The sequence below is a fragment of the Phoxinus phoxinus genome (assembly GCF_949152265.1).
Source record: "Phoxinus phoxinus genome assembly, chromosome: 4".
In the NCBI taxonomy this organism is placed as follows: Eukaryota; Metazoa; Chordata; class Actinopteri; order Cypriniformes; family Leuciscidae; genus Phoxinus; species Phoxinus phoxinus.
This window is the reverse complement of record NC_136879.1, coordinates 23,307,065-23,329,307: the sequence shown is the minus strand read 5'-3', so window position 1 is coordinate 23,329,307 and position 22,243 is coordinate 23,307,065. Positions and strand designations below refer to the sequence as shown.

Sequence of the window (22,243 nt, the reverse complement as noted above, 5' to 3'; positions counted from 1 at the left end):
CAATCTATTCAAACTACCGGTACATATTTGTTGTCATGTAGGTGTTTGACAGTTCTGGCTCTTTTCTGTCGTACATCAACACGACGGCGGATCCTTTGTACGGTCCGCAGGGTCTGGCTCTCACGTCAGATGGTCACGTGGCCGTGGCAGACTCTGGAAACCACTGCTTTAAAGTATACCGATACCTGCAGTAAAGACTCGCCGTGATAACAAATATACTGTAAGGTCTTTGGCATTTCATGTTTTCCTTTGCACAAGTCTCTGCACATAAATTTCCAGCCATTTGACTGATGTTGATGTGAACACACCCAGGGCTTCATGAATGTTGCATCTCTATTTGATCAATTTGTGTTAAGAGTCATTTCCTAAATGAATGTACTGTATATTGAACCCTAGCAAGTAATAACAGGCGCTGTGTATGTAACAGTGACCGAGAGGGCAGCTATATTTGTGCTTTTTACAAAATCTTTCATGCAAAACTTAAAACTGCTTAACAAACCCCTCTGTTAAATTTAACAAGAATTGCAGGGAATAAAATGGCCGTCAATAAATGTTTTCTTGGCAAATCATTAATGCAACAGCTTAAGAATGACCTGTGGATGGAGCTCAAAATTCTCACATCGAACTGGCCTTTTGTGCATTGACTAGCTGTACATGTGTACGTATTTGTATCATATGGTGTACATTTGATCGCCATTGATTTGCTGTAATATCTTATTTTGAGATCCACTCTCTTAGTGCGCTAAAGCTCAATATTACAGTAACCCAGCTGTCAATGTGCTTTACTGGCTTTACTAGAACTGCTTGTAGGTTCATCGTGCCTCTGATTTTAAATGCGACTTGGGCTTGCTACATATCACTGACCACAACAGCACAATTGACATATTGCATGCTTTGTATTCACGTAAAAAGGTTATAAAGCAAGTTTATTTATTTTGTACACAATGGTATAATGTACAAGTTATTTTTCTAAGTTGAAGTGTTTTGTTTATCTGCCGCCTTCAGTGGTTTTCACAAGGTGTACAAAGCTAATGTCTAGTGAACTACAACAGTTTTTTTCTCATGCACATGATAGTCACCACATCAAAGGGAATCTGTCATATCAAGACAATGGAAATATGAACATAAAACAATAAGGGGAAATTAAATCACACAGCCACTGCTGCATTTTAAGTTGCCAAATTCATGGAAGAACAATTTGCAGGGTACTTGCCATAGTTTACTGTATTACTGAAGCATTTACTACTGTTTTTTATTTTGATTTATTGCTTGTTTTCTATGAATGTAGGAAAATGAATGAAAAATGTAAAAAAAAAAAATATTATTATTTACTGCATTGACAGTTTAATCATTTTGGCCCAGATGTTACACCACGACGTTCACAAAAGCAATGAATTCACAATCAGGACATCATCTGTACTTTATATGGAGTTATGAACGAGTGCAAGCGATAACATTGAAAACATTGTTTAAACCACTAAATACAGTATTCCATAATACAGCTGTACAGTGTATAACCACAACACATGAAGCATTTTATTTAAACTGCAATAATGCACTCTTGAATATTGAAATGTAGCATTTCTAAAAATACCCATAAAAAGAGGACCCTTGTTTTATGGTGTTGTAATACTGAAAAGCTGAAGATCAAGTGTCAAAGAGATAATATCTGGAATTATCGTTATAAATTTATTCCATTTGACTTCCCTCTATGTATCAGAATGAAAGATGACGTGAATCTACTGTATTGCCAACACACACGGAAAACTGAATTGAAATGCTTGACTCTATTTTCCAATGTACCAAACAACTGTAACAGTCTCTTTATATGTCAGTATATGCACTAGAAATAAAAGCACATGATTTACAGAGCCAAATAATTATGTTTTAAGTGGTTATTTTACCATCTCCGTTATGTTTTCTAAATATCACAGCGTTTAATGGGGTGATTCTTGATAAATTCATTCAGATGAGAGCAGGCAGAGCGACTTGAGGTTGCCTTGCATTTCTTTTCTTCTGGTATCTTCTCGATCCAAAAGTCACTGTTCAGCACATACCTGAAACTTCAGAAACAATAGAAGAACAATGTTTTATGAATCAAAAAACACTTTGCATTTTTGTCTTTTCAATAAACTTCAGATTTCAAAGCTTACTGTTGTCCATCGTTATTCAGAACTGAGATTGCGTTGTTCTGACCCATGAACAGATATTGTGCTTCATTACTCAGCTCCATTTTATCACAAGATAAGCGCAGTATCATCTGGCGCGTGACATCTTTCTGGATACCAGAGTCCATTCCTTTAACAAGAAAGGTTGTGTTGATATATTATTTATTGCGGTAACAATTTACAATAAGGTTCTACGTTATTAGGTATTATGAACTTTGCAGAATCTATTACTTGAAGTATGTACGCACGGTCAGTCGACAATTATCACAAAATAGGTCGGGTCAGGTCAGGGTTTGTGGACAAGAGATGTTGGTTGAATTAATTGAATTAGGCCATTACAACCAGGGCCTAAAACTAACTTTTTGCTACACCTGCCAAAGGCTGTTTTTTTATTATATTTTAGTTATGACACCAAAATTTTAGATACCAGTGAAATTCCCAATTTTCACAGAAATTGTATAAAGTAGGCTTATCAAATGTAAAATAACACTGCATAGTCTTCACTGTATAAATGAAACCTTATTAAAGTTACAGAGGCTGCAGAGCAGATAGCTGCAGGTATATTAGGCTGCTGTCACTTTAAGACCACATGCACAGATCCAATTATACTAATACATTCTGTACACGTGCATTTTCTTTCTCAACTTCGTTCATTTAAGACACAACCGACTATGTTTACTAGGATACTCGTCATGACGGCCATTTTTTTAACATAATTTTGAGTGAATTTACCAGTGGATGGCGCGATTCACCAATCAAAACCAAGTATTCAAAACAGCCATAGGCTACAATAACTAATAGTTATAACTTGAATCAACCTGCAGAACCTACAGTAATTACAACTTGTTTAGTTTTAAATTTAAAAATACTGAGGACCAAACTTACCAATCTGAAGAACATCAGTGATTAATGTGGTATAGTGCATAAACACTTCATCTCTGCTTGAGTTGATCATTTTAATCACATAGACTATGGAAAAGAGAACACATTTCAAATATAAGTTAGTATAGTGTTAAGGCTTGGCAACATACAGTATTTGTACATTATCTGACTTTAGTTTCTCACCGTAGTCAACGACAGGATCGTAGCATGCATATCTGCTCCGGGTGTTATCTTTCATGTCCTTGCTGAAGGTCACTTTCAGATTTGGACAACCGCCTGAAAAGTGTGAAATGTACATCTGGCTTTCACTTATGCATTTGTGGCCCGTGTGTTCAAATATAATCACAGTACACTACAGTTTTTCCCACCTTCTGCACATGTACACACATCCCCATTACACAGTTTGGAGATCATTGGGCTTTTCTGAGGGGCTGTATAGAAGATGCCACATCTCTTTTCTGTTTAACACATTGAATAGCATTAGTCAGTGTTCATACTCAAAAGTGTTGTCAATCAAGTGTTCTGTTCATAGCGTTTGATGACCTGGACTGTAATAGTCATAGATGACAGCAGAAGCAGGTTGGACAAGGCCCATGGGAACGACCTGGTCAGCACCAAACTGAAGACACTCCTCGGTTTCGGTGATCTGTTGACATGAACCATGTAATCAACTTATTCGTGTCTGCTGGTTCTGTTGCATAAGTACTGATGAATAAAAGTGGAGCCAATTTAACTCAATGACATGTATGTTCAAATTCAGCAACAACAACAAAAAAAGTTGCAAAACATACATCAAAAAGAAACTATTTAAAATGCATGCAGGATTCTTGAATAGAAACTCTTCCAAACCTTCGCAAAATAAAGAAAGACTTTATTATGGTGCGTTTCGTAGTGATCATTGTACCTCTCTGAGCCCTTTACATTCTGTGGGGGGGAAATTATTGAAATTAATTATTAGAAAAAAAATACATATTTTATATCACATAGTATTTGTATTATTTGTAACAGAACAAAGTCAGGAAATTACAGAAAACTTCCAGAAATATGGTGCTTAGTTTTTTTATTGTATTAATGTTTATAATTGTTTTTACGTAATGCTTATTGATACCATTGAAATGGTAAATAATATTAATACTTACATTGTACTAACAGAATACTAACAAGTCATATAAATATATTGTATTTTTGATAACTACATGTAATAATAATAAAAATAATAAATGCATATGCACATGTTCCAAATCCTTGATGTTTGGCATCAGTCCACTTAGGAGTGAGATGTCCACCATGACCATGCCAACAGAATTGTTCTTTTTCAAGCTGTGTGAGGACAGAGGAGAAAAAAATAGGCCAAACAATTCTGCTGAACATTTATATAACAAATCAATCATTTTGAAGTGCATAAAAAGATGTTTTACTGTGCTCACCCCACACACACTGTGTATATGAGTGAACTCTCTTTCTTTGGCTCTTCTGAGATGTGTCTTTTTCTGCGGCTGCGAAGATCAAACCATTCTATGCTGCTCATGGGCTCATCTTTTTGATCCTCCTCGGCTTCGTAGTTGTAATAATCATCAAACGTTTCTTCCTTGTTGTACATTTCTAGAGAAGAGTATATTGACTTTAAGTCATATGATACCTAATCTAAATTATTATTAGATGATGTTTGTAACTCCTCCTCCTAAGATCACCCTCACCTAAATAGATATGTGCAACTTTAATTGAATGTAAAGTTTTTAACATCCTGTCTGGTTGAATAAAACATTTATACTTATAATTGAATTGTGTGTATACATTTATTTTATTTTTTTTCTTACTCTGAGTGACCTACAACAACAGCGGCTGTCGCATTATATATTACGTACTGTATTCCAGCTCTCCTTCCACTGTAACGCTAAGGTGAAAAAGATCACAATATGATTCATCCTTCTTCATAGTTCTGTATGTCTGCACAACCTGTAATGAGCAAAAAGTCATTGAAAATAGCATTAACTGAAACATCATAGATCATCAACAATGTAAATTGGAGGAAAAAAAATAAATCTTACTGCTAATGTTCCACGTCCCGTTCCCTGAACATTTAGGGTAATTTTACCAACATTTCTGACCTGTGTAAACAAGTGCACATATAGTGAGGGTTTTGTACTCGTTATGGCATACTTTATCACATATTTAAAGACCAAGAAAATCACTTGATGAGTTTTCTGCACTATATTCCCCATTGAAACTGGATGTTACAACATTTCAAAACGTTTGTTCCTTTTTTAAATTAGTTGCACCAAAGCCATGAACCTACTTTCTAGTCGCTTGAATATGGAATTAGTGGGAGGGGCTTATTTTTTACATGTAAAGTATATGCATATATCTGCTGAAGATAAATAAGTCACCTTTTAGGAATAGTACCATTACTGTTTTAAGTAATCTTTCTTACCTTAACAGCTTCTATGGTGAGCGCATTATGTTCGGTCAAGTGTAAATCTTGCTTTTGGCCATTTTCAAGGCACATTTCCACCCTCAGATTCAGGTCTCCTATATCATTGTTCAGTATGCTGTATTTCGTCAGAGCCTCAATGGCCACGACTGTATCCTATGTATATATATATATATATAGAAAAACATGGATTAATGCAAACTAGAAAACCAACAAAAATGGTGGAAGAAATTGGGCTGACAAGTTTTACAAATGCTAATGTGCCAAAAATGTACATGGTCTTGGGCCTAAAAAAATCATTAAATTATATGTCTTGTCATTGAAAAAAAATGCAACCTTTTTAAAAACAGTGTCATATGACAAGGAAGTGACCCCATCATGGCCCTTGTTTTGCAGGTTGTACATGACCCATGTGCATTTACTATGGTATTAAATGCACTTGTGCAGCAACTTGAGGTTTGTTGCCTACTGTCGTTCAAGGCAAGGTCATAATAGTTATATATTCTTTAGTAATAGTTCATGGAGCACTCTTTCAACCTGCAACCTTATGCCTCACTGCTGTTTCACATTTGAGTACACAAAGTTATTTTATGAGTTTTTAACTAATTAGCAAGAAACAGTCCAATGCAATGTGTGTGAGTGTGTATTAAGGATCTGTTACAACCAGACAAATTAATAAAAGGTACATAATTTTTTTTTATATTATAATTTACAATAACTGTTTTCTATTTTAAAATATAAAACAAATAATTTACAGTATTCTTGTGGTACCAAAACTGAAGCAATACTCCAGTCTTTGTCACATGATCCTTCAGAAATTATTGTAATATTCTGATTTGATGCTTAAGAAACTTTTTTTTATTATTATTATTATAATTAATATTATAAATGTTGAAAACATGTATCACTTTTTGTGTGGAAACTGTGACATTTTTTTTTCTCTTTGAATAGAAAGCTCAACAGAACAGCATTTATTTGAAATAGAAATCTTTTTTTTACATTATAAATATATCTAAAGACAGCATTACACCACTTTTTTAATATTGTTTTATAAGGAATTAACCTATTAAGAATTGGGAGTAAAGTCACTTTTAAACATTTTATAGTTCACTTTTTCCCCGCCATTGACGGAAATTTCAATCGTTTGTGAGAAAACGCTTCCGTAACGGAAATTTCCGTTTTTTCACTGTTATACGGTAGGGAGTGCTATGGCATCTTCTGAAAGAGTCCTGAATCTCCTGATCAAAACGGTATATAAGATGGACACAGCGACCCCATAGATTTCAACGGAGAAAAGTGAAGCCCATTAGAAGCACTCACTTCCTTGCCAGGCGTACTGCGCAGGCTCAAACTGAGCTTGACGACGTAGATGTGACGTAAGTCTCCTAGTAACTGTGCCGAGAGAAATCTGAATCATTCCCTTCCGAATCTCGCAGAGACGGAGAGCGTGAGTATTAGCTGTCCATGAGCTAGCAGCAGGAGCAACTTTATCACTCTCTATGGGCTTTTCCCTTGACTTTATGCCTCCACGCCCCCCCCGATTGCTTGTGAGCTTCTCCGCGGGTCTATACGGTAATTTCACAGAGAGTCGCGTGGTTATGACACAATCGTTAGCCTATTTTTTACAAAAACTGCTTCTACAAGGTCATAACGTAAGATACAAGGTATGGAGCCTTTTATACATTGTCATGTTTCTTTAGAAATAAATAATGGACAAATGCAGTCTTTGGACACCTCAGATGTAAAGTTATTCGCTGTCAAAGTGACGGCAAAATGAATGGGAGTCAATGGAATGCTAACAGCAGGTGCAGGTCTGCTACAATGGCGGCCCCCGGGGAAGCTTCAGTTTCCGGTCGGGTGGATTACCCCCTTGATCAAAACACATGCGAAGAAAATGCAGAAACATGCATTGTCACTGTCTATGGTTGTCATATGTAATCATATGCATAATATGTAAAATAATGCGATCAACAACATTAAACAGCACATAAATCAAAACTGCCTAATGCTACTGAATGAAATGTCGACCCAGGACAAGCCATGTCGACTTATGCCATCCAGGACTGTGCAAGCTTTAAGGATGTTGATGGACTCGATCTACTCCATCATTTTGATCATCCTTCTGAATCTGATCTGGATGTAGTCTTTGACAAAACGCTATTTTCCCAGCTTCTTCTAAATTTTTTTTATTTATTTTTAAGCAGAGGGTCTGTTCTTTCTTTTGATATATTGCATGTTCAGATAGGCCTATTCATACAACAAGATATTCTTGGGGCCATAACACTTGACTTTTGTGAAAATTATCAATAACGCTCGCAGTGGCTGGCAACTTTAAAAAAACAAAAAAATGCTAGCGGGGAAAGAGTTAAAATAATTCCACAACCCACCTGTGTGGACTGGAATCCACCACCATATTTGCGCTGCTCTGTCAGCCAGTTTGCAGCGAGTTTAGCCGTCTCCATGTCACGCACTGACAGCATAGTGAGTAGAGCATATGCTGTGGTCTCCACAGATTCAGCCTCAGCTTTTCCCACTGATTTGCCTCTGCCACCTCTGGCATTCCAAAAACACTTGTCTGTGCAGAAAGGAGAGAAAATATGATGCATGGATTGGATAATTTGATAACTGAGCTAAAAAAAATTTTTCCACATTTTTTACAAAAAGTTGTTTTTTGTGATTCTTTATTTATATAGACATGCAGTTTTTAAGAATATCTTCTGATGTGTTAAGTGGATTATGTTCTAAGAGAAAGAATTCAAGATGTAAAATTGCTGGTAATAATTTAATTACTGACTGTTGTCACAATTAGCAATGTCTTTTAGCTTCTTCTGCACTCGCCGGGCTTCTGCACTTTGTTGGTCATGCAAGGTCAAGGCATAAGCTGTGATGGCAAGCGAATAGGGACTCTCCAAAGCATCCAACTGCCCATCTAGATATGACTTTGCTTTATCAATAGCTGCTCTCTGGAAATAAACAGAGGTTTGTATTGTTTATTCAGTAGATAATGAATTGAATTGAATTGATGTCACTAGAGTTAATATGTTACCAGTTCTGTATCACTTCCCAGCTCGTAGACTTTCAAAGCACGGTTCATTGATATAAGGAGAAAAGCAGTTAGGGGAACATCATCTTTCGCCTTTCCAACTCCTCCCTGAGGACAAATATTCGTCTAGTTTCAGTCAATGTTAGCAATCAATATTGATAAATAAAATAAATATACCCTTTTAGCTGTACCTTCATTCCTCTGTCATAGAGGCGATTAGGATCATCCCATGCACCATTGCTCTTCTGTTTGGAAATGAGATAAGACATGGCATCCTGAATATATAAGTCATTCACAATGATAATGTCCCGGGACTCCGTCAGCTCCTTGGCAATAAATGCAGTAAGCCTACATGAAGGTTGGATAGAATAAAAACAAAAACAAAAAAACACCTTTGTACTAACATATATCAAAAACAAAATCTTAAATAATGTGTGGATTTCTTGTAGTTAATATAAAAAAATAATTTTAAGCATTCTTGGCATTGCTATGTCATGCTGTACCCGTTGCGCTAACGGCTAGAGGAACCAAAAACGTACCAAATACTGCTGGGAGTCCACAGAAAGGCTCCGTAAGAGCCATCAGTTTTCTTGTGTGTCAGGACTGTGGTGTAACCTGGTACATAAGAAGTTGAAACAAAGATGTACAGTATGTGGTTTAAGTATGTTTCAACATCCTAACATTTGTCAGGTATTTTAATACTTAATACTTTTGTATAATGGTGGGCCCAACAAAAACTCTTGTCTCACATATATATGCAAATTGCAAATATATGATACAATACTGTTCAAACGTTTGGGGTCAGTACGATTTTTTAAAAGAAATTAATAATTTTATTCAAGAAGGATCCATTACATTTAAGAAAAGTGAGAGTAAAGGCATTTTTTATGTTACTAAAGATTATATTTCAAATAAACAAAGTTTACAAAAAAATACGTTTTCAACATTGAGAATTATAATAAAAGTTTCTTGAGCAGCAAATCAGCATATGAATGATTTCTAAAAGATTACGTGACACGGAAGACTAGAGTAATGATGCTGAAAATTCAGCTTTGCCATCACATTAATAAATTATATTTAATAACACATTCAAATAGAAAACAGTAGTTTTGATCAAATAAATGCAGCCTTGGTGAGCATAGGAGACTTCTGTCAAAAACCTTTCAAAACAATTTTTTACTGACTCCAGGAACGTGATTTCAATCGAGGAGGAAGAACCCGATTAAAATTGTGGGGGACGCATTTTCCACCAAGGAGATCCCACAGCAACAACCTGGATACCCTAGTTACGGCCCTGCTCATATGACCTATTCGAATATTTATTTGATTTTTTGTCATCTAAAGGTATCTCATAATGGTTACGCACCAGTTTGGATCATTGATTGGGCCTCATCTCTTCGTTCAGCTTTCAGTGATATCCATTGGTTGGTGGCATCCAGGTACCTCATGGCATGAATAGCAGGAGACATCATCACCATAGTCTGCTCTGCACAGCCAGTGGGCAGCTGAATGAGTTTATTAATACCCTCCAGGTTTAGACAGTTATCTATCGACTCGCCCATCACACCACCTGGAAAATAACAAGGTCATTATCTACTGTACCTCCACTCCATCCATCCATCCATCCATCCATCCATCCATCCATCCATCCATCCATCCATCCATCCATCCACATGCACACACACAGGCTCACGCTCTCCAGAAACAATCACAATAGGAATTCACTTATTCGATCATTGGACTGAAAACTTTCCTGGAGTTTATATATATATATATATATATATATATATATATATATATATATATATATATATATATATATATATATATATATATATATATATATATATATCACCTTACCTTTTAAACTCAAAAATACGTCTGAGTCTGTCCCACCAGGGATCTCATCATCAGGGACTGGAATATCAATCTCTAATTGCCTCACTGCATAAATAGACAAAAATAAATAAATAATAAAGTTTACTGCAGTTATGGAAAGCCTACGAACAGATCTACTATTTATAAACTGGATCCTTACATTTTTTTGGATCAATGTTGAACTCCCTGTCAATAGAGGCGATTTCCCCTTCCCCCTAAACATGAAGGATTACAAAGAGAGTTTTTGGGTGAATGCTGAATTACTTGTAGGAAACAAGAGCATTCCCTTGAGAAACACCTTTAATTTCTCAGGAACTGAAGCACAGTAAAATCGAGGTATGCCACACTTTACCTCCACACGGAGCTCCTTTTCTACTCGATCTTGGGCAGTGTCTGAGGCGTAAGCCAGCACGGTGATGGGGATATTTCCGATAACAAGGGGCACCACGGTGAAATACACGGCCACTGCAGAGTTACCAGGAACCGTGACGTCCTCCTTCACCTCACTGCCGCCAGCAGTGCACAAACTTTCCTTCTTATTCATCTTCACTATTACCTATGGAGACATGATATGGCATTCTCAGCCCTTAAACGGGAACTAGAGTTTTGCGGAGTTTCTACAAAGTATTTTAATCCTGTTTGTCACACTAATCATTTTTCAGGCACATGCACTGCTGGCTGGTTAAAAATAATAGCACCTGAAATAAAGATGGATTAAATTTACCTGTAAACTCTCTTGCTTGTAATTGTACACAACAGCTTTAACCTGAAGCTGTTCATTTCTTTTCACAGAGTAAGGAAGGGTGACGGACAAAAAGAAGTCTTGGAAGACCTTCAGGGGCTTTGGCTCTGCAATGCAGAATCCTAAATAATAATAATAAACACCTTTTGAAAAATGATCAGCATCTAAATAGCACACCAAATGGCAGATTGTGAGTTAACGGCAACCTTTTGTGGAAGAAATGCCCACAGCCTGTATTTCCCAAGTGGTTATAGAATCAGGAGAAACTGCATCATGCCTTAAAGTTTACAAAAGACAAAAAAAGTATTTACATATATAAAGAAATTATGTTATGATGTGATTTATTCTATTCATCAATATATATAGTCAAACTCATTATAATATTTATTTATTTGTCTGATTAATTGGTGACCTGATAATGCCATTACTATCTGATTCAATGACTGTCCACATCCATGACTGTGGGAAATAATCACGAAGGTAGATTGCATCCTCATTAATAACAATTTCGTCCAGTGTGTCGTCAGTGACTACAGTGAGAGACAGAAAAGGAGAGTAGATTTCAGCTTTTGAAAGTAGCAGTAGGAATATAATAATACATTTTATATTTTATAATTTATATTGTAAGTGTAAGCAGCCAATTGACTATTAATGTTGACAATATTGTAATAATAATACTAATAATATATACTAAGTGACTTCACTCCTCAGTAAAAAAAATTATATGTTTTACATTTTATAATTTAAACTATAGTGGCAGTGAAGCCAATTATTGATATAGACAACATTTTAACATTATTATTAAGGATATTAACACTACTAATAATAATAATTACTAATAAACTAAATTGGCTTCACTGCTCTCACTCACTTCTTTGTTTGGTTTGATTTAGAAAGACAAGTCACTGTAGAAATGTGCAATACATGTGGTTCTAATCCACAGAAAACCCTTCCGAGAAGTTATGCAAGACAAATTGTACCTCTTCCAAGACTGGTTTTTCTCCTCTCAAATTTATCCCTCTTCCTCCTCTCATTTGCAGCTTCGCAGCATTGTTTAAAAGCCTTACGACAGCTGTCCGACTCTTTTACTCTTTTGAGACGCTCATCACAGGACGTATGCAGTTTGCTTGGCCTTACACCATCAAGGCAGCATTTCCTGTCGCTGTTCGTATAGCTGTTGACTGTTGATGATATTATCAATTGACTATGATTAAAAGACAAACCATGTGATCAAGGGTTGTCAAACTGTTGTTTTGCATCTTACCGACTGCATTGTATTTTGCAACATAGTCCGCTGCTCTCCTGATACGAGGTTCAGGTTTAAAGTTGTAACACTTGTGCTCTGAGAAGAAGTAAAAAACTGTGTTGATCACACTTTCATGCTCTTATGGTTCTTGAATAATACTTCACAAAATAGATTGTAAGCAGGTATTTTACTTTGGGGTAAAGGGGTGTCCAGATCACAGTTACAAATGAACGTTAGCCCAGCTCTCTGCAGAACAGCACTGGAGTCCTCTCCTCCTCCGACAGAGCAGGCCAAGTCATACGAGTTCATGTACTCAAACATCTGTGGGAAAAAAACAAATCATCTCCATCGTGAGCGGCAATACTAAAAAGGTACATGCAGTACTTTTTTAGGAGTGCACTAGCATTGAGTACTAGATACTCCACAAAAACATTATGTTTTGATTTTGTACATAATATACAGAACATAATCCCAAATGCATTACCTTTTGAAGGCTTAGTTTGTTTTTGTTCAGAATGTAAACAGCTGAGTCCACTGCGGCAAGAGCAACCTTGGCCTTTGGATCTGTTCTGACCGTCACCTTAAACTCAGTTGCAGGTTTTATCTCAGCCATTGGATCAATTTCTACCTATACAAACAAAACGGTATGTGGAAACACTCGCTTCTAAAACATTTAATCATATTTAGATTCTGAATGATAAATCATCTCGGCTGTACCTTGCCTTTGCAGACATCTTTCACATCGACCCACACAGAGTCAGCCACTATTTTTCCAGGTGTAAGACCTGTAAAATAGTAGGCGACCAGGCGAAAAGAAGGCACCATATCCACATTGAAGTTCACATTGACTGTTGTGATTTCAGTTCTTGGCACCCTCCCCAGCTGCACAATTCGTCCTTTACTCCAAATCTGTTTGGGGAATGATTTATTTTTTAAATGATGGACATTAGATGGACGATGGACGAATGATGGACAAAATACATTAGATTGAAGATAAAGCAAATCTGGCAAAGATCTATTAAAAAAATGACATCCAAGCTGATTGTTCTTAGTCTTACCATAAAATAAAAAAAAGTTGGTTTTCCTGAACCCTGAGGTGTAATGTCCCGTAATGTGGCTTTCAAGTCTTCTCCAGGCTGTAGGAACTGTTGCTCCACTTCCAAACTAAGATAGCTGTATTCTTCAGCTTTTATTGCACTGGCTGTCATCTTTGTATCACTTTGAATTACCTCCCGGTCTCTCCCCTCGGCAAAAACCTGCAAAATAAGGACCATATAAAATGGACAGTCCCAGTCCAGGCTGCTGATGCTGATTGATGCTGATTTAACAGCTAATTTAAAACAAGGTAATTGTATATTGTGGCCACTTTGGAATGGTAATAAATATATATTATCATGTGAAATATCACCGTTATAGCTAAATTCTTAGCCTGTGGTGGTATTTGAAAGGACATGGTAACATCTCCCATTTCATTTCCCCAGCCCTCTTTGCTCAGAAACGGCTCTGGTGATTCTTTTATTCTAACAGTGGCTGTAAATTTCAAGTTTGGGACTCTTTGGCCATCTGGATATGTTGCAGTAGCCTGCAAAAAAATGCAGTATCAAAAAATTATTTAATTAATTTGTGTATGCAGGTGTGATACTAACATATCTTTTAAAGCCAGAGAAGGATAAAATTACATATTTAAGTAAAAAAATTATTTAGGCCACATACCAAAATGGAAAACATGCCACCCGGGGTGAAATATGTCTTGGTTTTTGACAGATCAACAACATATGGGGATGTCACAATCTTAACAGAAGAACTTTCAGCTTCCTCTAGATTGCCAGCTGCATAAAATAAATGCTAATATTAATTGTGATATAATATTCAGTCATTAAACATATTTTAATACCCATCTAAGGATAAATTCCTGATTTAATCATTCCATTTATACTCACTTGCTTTTTCCAAAACCGAGACTGCAATATAAAGATGGCCTTGAGTGCTATTTAAGACCTCAGTGAGTACTTCTGTATTTGCAGTGCCATCCTTTACCTACGTAACAGAAAAATATAAACAAATAAACCAAATCAGATACTGATAAGATTTTACACACACACATCATATATATATGTATATATATATATATATATATATATATATATATATATATATATATATATATATATAGAGAGAGAGAGAGAGAGAGAGAGAGAGAGAGAGAAATATATATATATTTTAGATAATTTATTTTTATTATCTGAAAGACTTAATTGTCAGAAACATTTGAGCTTTTTTCTACTGCAAAGTTATTTACTTACTGCTATCTGCTGCTCAGTGCCTGGGAGATATATCTTATTCCCCATTTCATTAATAATTCCAAATCGAACATATGCTATCCCGTTGACCCCCTTACCATAAGTATATCTGAAAACACCAAAAACTGATGAGTTACATGGCAAAATCTGAAGTCAACAACAACAAACCCCATCAGCATGTGATGGAGTAGTACATACCTGGCAGAGATGTTGAATGGAAAGGACTTGCTCATCAAAATAAGGTAATGCTGTGTAGACTCAATCTTAACCTCAAATGTGGGCAAAACTGTGATAAATGAAAGGTTAAAGTGACCGATTAAATGAGAATTCTTAAAATAGATGCACCTGCAATTTCATAATACCTACCGTATTTCTTGACCTCAAACTCCAATGCTGAGATAGATTCAGGGTACTTATAGAATGATGCAGAGATTTTCCATTTGCCAGCGCTAGAGGATGAAGAAAATGTACACACAATATATCAATGAGGTTCATTACAAGTCCATAGCTGTCCCCAATAACGTAATGTTGCCCATTGTATAAGAATATGTATACTGTCTATGCAAATGTGATTTTTACAACCAAAGCTTTAAACAATCACTATACACACTTTATTTAGTGTAAGTGTTGTTTAGTGTTCATGTAGTTAACTTACAGCTCCACTTCCGGTATAGTGATAGTTTTTTCCAAGATTTGGTCAGAAATCAAAATATGATTGGAAACAATTAAGCCTTTGCAATTCTGTAAAAAGAAAGTTTTTCACCTGCTCATTTCGGTATTTGTGCATATTATTTGCGTTTCATCATGGACAATAACAACTTACTGCTATTTGAACGAGAATTTCATCCTTTATGGGGAGCATGTAGTTGTCTAGGGTGAAGATTCTGTATTTTGCTGAAAAACATGGAATAAAGAGAAACTAAACTAATGTGGCCGTTTTTAATACTGGTAAACAAATAATATATATTTAATAAAAGTAAATAAGTAGAAGAAAGGGAAAAAATAAGAAAGTGAATAGTCATACAGTACCTGTTTCCCCTGGATTATAAATGGGCTTGTCTGTTTGGATAAAAATGTACCCTCTTTTAGTTGACAAAAAGATGTTGGCTTTTTTTACTTTGTCTCCAAAGACATCACTGCTTTTAGCTGCAAGCTGAACATATGAATCCATTTTTGTACTTCCATACATCATAGGATCAACCTACAGTACGGTTTGAAAAAACATTTAAGTTAAGACATCAGAGTTTGCTGTGGAGAAATAGATTTGAACACTTTTTAAAAAATCTCAAGTGTACAGACTTACTTTAAGTTTCACCACAGCTTGGTAGTTATTGTCCTTGTTAAGGATTATAAATTTAATTTCTGACAGACGTTTTGTAGTAATCTGGTTATCAAAGTATAGCTGCATGCTGGTTTCTTTAGTTGCTCCATGAAGCTGCACACTCACAGTCTCTTCCACTCCCAGGTGAATCTTATTTGGAGCAACAATTAGGCATCTGCGGTATAAACGCATACACATGTACTGTATATAAGCACTGATAGGATAAAACAAAATGCAAGAAGTGGGTAATTATGAGAAAACAAATTGTTTACATTTGTAAAATTAGTCAATAATTCTAGTACTTACGTGGGTCTCTGTGCATCCACTACAAGAAAAACCAAAAATGCAAAAAACAGAGGGCAGATCATCTTGCTGTTTCACCTTGCTCATATGTGATTATTCCATTAGGACAGCGACTAACATCACCTACCAACTAACTGAGAAAAAGACTACAAGGGCTATTTACCACCTCCGTCAAATTGGGCTTTGACAAAAAAAAAAAAAAAAAAGGAAAAATCTTGGCAAAAAAATGCATGGTCATGTGCTTTACAAGAAATCTTGTTTAAAAGAACATAGCAGGAACAGCAGCTGTCTGGAGCAAAGGCAATGAGAAAAGAAAACACCAGTCTAATTAATACAGTACATTCAAAATTGTATGCCATGTTTCTGTTTTAATTTTAGTAATGTGATTAATATAATGGGTTTTCCCCCTTAGATATTCCACCAATATGATAGGGTTGGGTACAAAGCTTGCTTCCGCCATGGAAACATGTAAAAGATAATTGCGATTTTATATCTCACAATTCTGACTTTTTTCTCATAATTGAAATATATAAACTCGCCATTGCAAGTTATGTCAGAATTGTGAAACAAACACGCAATTGCAAGAAATAAAGTCAGATTTGCAAGATAAAATCTCGCAATTGCAAAACAATGAAGTAGAATTGCGAGATATAGATTTGTTTATAGTTTAGCTCACGCATCGCGGCGGGGGGTCGTGTTCATCTTCATCACAACCGTTGTTCCCTTTCAAGGGAACTCGAGCTGCGTTTGAGACGCGGTGGGAACGCCCTGCGTGATTGAATCGTGAAGCACGTGTATAATCAGTCCAATGGGAAGACGAGACCAGCGGGTGACGTCACCGACCAGGAAGCAATAAAGCACACCTGAAAACCGACCGCGTTAGCTTCTGTGCCTTCAGCAAGCGATCTGTGTATTCTGTCCTTGTCATATTTATTGTTGTCTGTTAAGTTGCAATATATATATATATATATATATATATATATATATATATATATATATATATATATATATTATAAGAGAGCAAAAGAGGGCAAAAGAGAGCAAGCAAGTGTTGTGTTGTTCCCTGCCCACGTTATATTACGGGTGTGGACACACACATCAGCTTTGTGTTGCTTGTTTGAGAGTGAAACATGTCAGTTCTCGAGGTCAATCAACTGTGAGCATTGTTACCCACCAGCCATCATAAAAAATAGATAAATATTATTAGGCAGCGCTGGTGGGTAAAGTATATAAGGACATGGATGAATGTGAGGATGTCAGTACTGATGCTATTCGAGAATTGCATCGCGCAACAGATAAACTATACCGGGGAGGGACTTGTTTTGAGAAATCGTTTCTCCTCGGCGTCCTCTGGGGGGCGACTCTCTGAGGAGGGTCGCAGCGCTGCCAGTTCAGTTGTTTTCCTGCTGGTGGCCACGGAGTGATATATATATATAGTTTTTCTGATGTAAAAATAAAGATAAAATATGTCTGTTCTTTTGGATGCTCCGCTTTAAAAAAAACTAAGACTTAAACTATTCAGCGGCGATTCAGAGGTTTCTTCCTCACCGATCTAATGTTCCTGAGACTGCTGGGCGGGAGCAATCTCAGCCTACTAAAGCTCCTCGCAGCATAGAGTGCAGCAAAACAGAGCGTCGCCATTCGGGCTCCTCCACAATCGAGGGGGACCTGGGTGGCGGTCGCAGTCTAGCCAGTTAGAGATATGCCAGATCTGAGGACTATTTTATCTCTAAAATAGCTTGGAAGAAGAAGCCCTGACGCCGAGGCTATCAGGCTTCTGAGGGTGGTCCCCTCCGGGGTAGGGATGGTTTTGAGAAATTGTTTCTCCTCGGCGCTCTCTGGGGTGCGACTCTCTGAGGAGGGTCGCAGCGCTGCCAGTTCGGTTTTCCTGCCGGTTCACGTTTCAGGACACCGAGGTGTCAGCGTCCCCAAACGATCCTCCGAGGAGGGTCGTAGAGCAGTCAGTTTGGTTTCCCTGCCGGTTCGCTGTTTCAGGACGCCAAGGTGCCTGCTTTTTCATGCAGGGTGCCACGGTCATGTGGAAGAATCTTGGTTCCTCGCCCAGGCCCAGTGTTGGGGGCTTCTTGTCGACGCATAATGCTATCGACGGATGCTTCCCTCACAAGTGGCGGGTGATCATGAGTGGTCGCTCGGTGAAGGGTCTTTGGCAGGACCATCTTCCTTTTGGCACATAATTGGCTAGAAGTGATGGCGGTATTCCGAGAATCTTAATACTTCCTGTCAGACCCGAGAGGTCACCATGTGCCTGTCCTTCCGGACAACACACTGATGGTCTCGTATATCAGAGCAGATATCCTGTTGAGGCAGGGGCTGAGGCCCGGGGAATGGAGACTTCACCCCAAGGTGGTGGAGCTTCTTAGTCTACCTTTCACATCGTTTTATACAACGCATTGCCCTATGTGGTTCTCCCTGATGCATCCAGCTCCGCTTTGACTGGATGTGATGTATTACGTGTGGTTGAGGCTACACTTGTACGCATTGCCCGATATCTTTGCTCCCGGGAGTTCTGGAGAGAGTTCGCCAGATAGGGGCTCGTCTATTATTAGTAGCCCCATTCGGGCCGGCCCGAGTGTGTTTCTCAGACCTAGTGTCCCTTCTAGACGGCTCTCCCTTGGATATTCCGATCAGGAGGGACTTAGAGTCCCAATCAGGGGATATAATATATTAACCCTTATCCGGAGTTATGGATACTGTGGGCTCGGCCTCTGAAGCCTGCACGTACTTGGATTTGCACCTGGTATGGTGATAGTCTTTCTTCACCCCAGGCCGGATTGTATTCCTTGGTCCCTACTAAATTTGTGGGTTATTTGTGCTGCAGGCCTTCTGTCCTCCACCTTAATACCCCAGATCAGGAAAAACTTAATCTGTTATGCCCTGTCTGGGCTTTGGATGCTCATGTCCACAGAGCTGCCCTGTGGCGTATATACAGTAAGAGCAATTATTTGTCTGCTTTGGGTTACCTAAGATAGGTTGCCCTGCATCTAAACAGATAATGAGCTCACTTGCTTATGAAGCGTCCGGACAGGCTTCACCTTTGGCTGTCCAGGCCCATTATACCAGGAGTATGGCTGCCTCTAAGGCTTTATTATCGGGGGTTTCCCTCCATGACATCTGTGATGCGGCAGGCTGGTCCTCACCGCATACATTTGTTAAATTTTATGACTTGGATCTTGGTTCCACTCCAGGGTCAAGGGTGCTGGCTTCTTAGTGTGCGCATTGACTTCACACAGAACAGGCCTTTGTTACTATGGCGTCGTGGGTATTGGGTTCACACCGCGTCTCAAACGCAGCTCGAGTTCCCTTGATAAGGGAACGTCTCAGGTCACGTATGTAACCCTGGTTCCCTGAGAGGGAACGAGACGCTGCGTTGCTCTGCCATACTCCCTGCATGCCTGTGATCGACTTTTTTTCAGAAGCTGTTCAGGTGTGCTTTATAGCTTCCTGGTCGCTCGTCTTTCCATTGGACTGATTATACACGTGCTTCACGACGCAATCACGCAGGGTGTTCCCACTGCATTTCAAACGCAGCGTCTCGTTCCCTCTCAGGGAACCAGGGTTACATACATAACCTGAGATGTTTGTCACCGCCACCGGAGTAGCAGGTGTCGCCGCTAGAGGCCGACTGATGGTGGTTATCTTTGTATCTGACTGGAATCTGATCTAAAATTATGTCCACAGTATCGCAACTGTTCAAATCCGATTTGTGTGTCCATGCAGCTCTTTGGCAATATGGCAATGACGTTGCGTTGATGGAGGGGTTTGCATTTGCAATAGAGATGTTGTCTTATTTAAATGTTACAATATGGAAATGTGTAGTCGCCGCGCTGGACTACTGCGTCTTGAGCCTGCGGCAAAACTGTAGGAGGCTGTTATGTACAGCTTTTTTTTCCGCGCTCTTGTCTGCGCCGGTTTCAAAATAGGTTTCAAAAATAAAAATGTTCTGCTCGTCCGTCACTTTGCAACAACACAGCCTTGTTTCGTCAGCAGCTTTCAGCATGTTCCCTTCAACGTCTAACGTTTATATTTTACGTGGCGTGAGAGTCACATAGCCTACCACGCGAAATCCGATCAGAGCGTTCAGACTGAAGCTGATGTCCTGATATGTGATTTGAATAGGATTTCAAACCACATATGGATGTAGCTTGAAACGGATTTCATGTGCTTTTTTGGACTTACAATCTGAACGTAGCCTATGTCGGAATAAGAAATAGAAGGAAGAATTGCAGTAAGGGCTAGAAAAGCTAGCCCATTTGGATCTTTATCACATATTAACTTTAGTTTGTCAAAATGTCGCACTCTTTCCTGCTAACTAAGTCCTTCTCTATATGATTTCGCAGCTTCCACATGTTTTTTTCGTGGTTTATTAGTGTAACAATGTGTTCAGTAGTACATAAACAGTGCAATCCATGCTGTTGTTTACATCTGAGTGCCTCCATAATGGCCGCACATCCGGGTTACCGCCCACAACGTGACGTCGGTGAAAACCCTCACATTAAAAACGCTATTTTGAATAAATATAAAAAGAGGTTACAATGTCTTATGGATGGATATATAAGGCATACTCATTTCCATTCATTTTTACCAGAATCACAAATAAGAGCACTGCAAACTCCAGATAAAACTTGAAAATTATGTTTTAAATGCTAACATGGTCAACTGTGGAATTGTGAAATATAATTTGGCAGTGGTCGTTTAGATCTCTTTGTGGAGATTTACAGATTTACCCCATCATATTTATTCATCAAGTTTATTGTCTTTTTTATTAGTTTTTTCATTAGCAGTTTTCTTTCAACCTTTCATTTAGATTCTGTTGCAGGTCTTTTATTGGTTGTAGAATCCAGTAAAATGCACACAGATATAACTCAAATGACATATTTCATGACCACTTACCCCACATCCTGGAGGCACAGCATACTGAGGCTGTAAATGAAAGGAATAATTGTTGGTTATAACAGGTAGAATACAATTATAAAAAATATTTCTTAACTGACTTTGATGTTGTTTTAACATTTTCCTCCCACTTGAAATACCGCGTGTGGTTGAATACTGGAAAGATAATATGTAAAGCGCAAGTCCATGCAAAGCTATTCTTGGATACAGAGCAGTATCTCAGTTTTTATTTGCATATAGATAAGCTGAGCTGATATGATCTTATCTGCCTCACAGGTGTAGGGTTATAGACTCACTGGAAAAGCTGGTTGTGGAGGTAAATAGATTTGCCATATTATGGTAACATGTACGTACTGTTTTAGTTTTTTTTTTTCTCTCTGTTTGCCTGTTCATATAAGTTCCCTTGGTTAGTCATTCACGCTCTAGTTTGTTGCTGTGTTTAATGACTAATGATTAGATTCTGTTCACCTCTGTTCATGTAGGTCCCTTTGTTTGTTCCTTGTAATTAAGCCCTAAGTTTTCCGTAGTTCACTTGTCCATTATTGTTGATGTATGTTGTTATTGAGTTATATGAGTTATTATTATATGAATTATATACAGCAATCTCCTGAGTGTTTATTTTAGATTAAAGATTATCTTGATTTTCCATTCCTTCGTCGTGCACGGTTTTCTATATCTTATTTATTTTGTTGACGCTTTGCAGTATTTTTGCTAAAAGATTTTGACATTTTTCTTGGATGGGCACTTAATTGCATGTATTTCCATGTATTTATGCCCATCTCTGCATACAGTTACACTTCAATTAAGTAGGCTATAGCCTAATGGTGCAACGCAAAAAAATATTTAGTAGTGCCTAATTAATTAGTGTCCCTTTATGTCAAAATTATAGGCTACTACGTTGTAACTTAATACGCACAGCTGAAGCAGTCGATAAAATATACATTATAATTATTTCCAATGGCTGTTGTAAACAGTACGCAACAGCAGATGGCGCAGTTGTCAATACTTTGCAGGGGAA

General features: G+C 37.8%; 2 protein-coding genes across 5 annotated transcripts in view; one reads left to right on the top strand and one right to left on the bottom strand.

The window, feature by feature from the left end:
* trim3a (tripartite motif containing 3a) overlaps positions 1-1,951 on the top strand; it is a 29,290-nt gene extending 27,339 nt beyond the window's left edge. For all 3 annotated transcript variants that reach the window (XM_079608878.1, XM_079608876.1, XM_079608877.1), the window contains exon 14: positions 42-1,951. In XM_079608878.1, coding sequence (XP_079465004.1) covers positions 42-194 — 153 coding nt within the window. In that variant the 3' untranslated portion in view covers positions 195-1,951. The remainder of the gene's footprint in view (positions 1-41) is intronic.
* c4 (complement component 4) overlaps positions 910-22,243 on the bottom strand; it is a 94,201-nt gene continuing 72,867 nt past the window's right edge. Inside the window, exons 1-41 of one of the 2 annotated variants that reach the window (XM_079608874.1) lie at positions 16,318-16,472; positions 15,994-16,186; positions 15,720-15,891; positions 15,514-15,584; positions 15,346-15,431; positions 15,057-15,139; positions 14,889-14,976; positions 14,694-14,799; positions 14,331-14,427; positions 14,104-14,219; positions 13,799-13,972; positions 13,449-13,646; positions 13,108-13,299; positions 12,875-13,018; positions 12,582-12,711; positions 12,409-12,486; positions 12,125-12,325; positions 11,557-11,674; positions 11,351-11,421; positions 11,127-11,266; positions 10,755-10,958; positions 10,563-10,617; positions 10,385-10,468; positions 9,891-10,094; positions 9,064-9,139; positions 8,716-8,872; positions 8,528-8,632; positions 8,276-8,444; positions 7,869-8,056; positions 5,482-5,637; positions 5,099-5,158; positions 4,916-5,006; positions 4,478-4,652; positions 4,283-4,370; positions 3,900-3,974; positions 3,594-3,696; positions 3,419-3,508; positions 3,234-3,326; positions 3,054-3,137; positions 2,154-2,298; positions 910-2,063 (exon numbers count right to left, since the gene is read on the bottom strand). In XM_079608874.1, coding sequence (XP_079465000.1) covers positions 1,922-2,063; positions 2,154-2,298; positions 3,054-3,137; positions 3,234-3,326; positions 3,419-3,508; positions 3,594-3,696; positions 3,900-3,974; positions 4,283-4,370; positions 4,478-4,652; positions 4,916-5,006; positions 5,099-5,158; positions 5,482-5,637; positions 7,869-8,056; positions 8,276-8,444; positions 8,528-8,632; positions 8,716-8,872; positions 9,064-9,139; positions 9,891-10,094; positions 10,385-10,468; positions 10,563-10,617; positions 10,755-10,958; positions 11,127-11,266; positions 11,351-11,421; positions 11,557-11,674; positions 12,125-12,325; positions 12,409-12,486; positions 12,582-12,711; positions 12,875-13,018; positions 13,108-13,299; positions 13,449-13,646; positions 13,799-13,972; positions 14,104-14,219; positions 14,331-14,427; positions 14,694-14,799; positions 14,889-14,976; positions 15,057-15,139; positions 15,346-15,431; positions 15,514-15,584; positions 15,720-15,891; positions 15,994-16,186; positions 16,318-16,379 — 5,064 coding nt within the window. In that variant the 5' untranslated portion in view covers positions 16,380-16,472 and the 3' untranslated portion in view covers positions 910-1,921. Of the gene's footprint in view, positions 2,064-2,153; positions 2,299-3,053; positions 3,138-3,233; positions 3,327-3,418; positions 3,509-3,593; positions 3,697-3,899; positions 3,975-4,282; positions 4,371-4,477; positions 4,653-4,915; positions 5,007-5,098; positions 5,159-5,481; positions 5,638-7,868; positions 8,057-8,275; positions 8,445-8,527; positions 8,633-8,715; positions 8,873-9,063; positions 9,140-9,890; positions 10,095-10,384; positions 10,469-10,562; positions 10,618-10,754; positions 10,959-11,126; positions 11,267-11,350; positions 11,422-11,556; positions 11,675-12,124; positions 12,326-12,408; positions 12,487-12,581; positions 12,712-12,874; positions 13,019-13,107; positions 13,300-13,448; positions 13,647-13,798; positions 13,973-14,103; positions 14,220-14,330; positions 14,428-14,693; positions 14,800-14,888; positions 14,977-15,056; positions 15,140-15,345; positions 15,432-15,513; positions 15,585-15,719; positions 15,892-15,993; positions 16,187-16,317; positions 16,473-22,243 lie in introns of those variants that run through there. The other variant, XM_079608875.1, reaches the window with a different exon arrangement.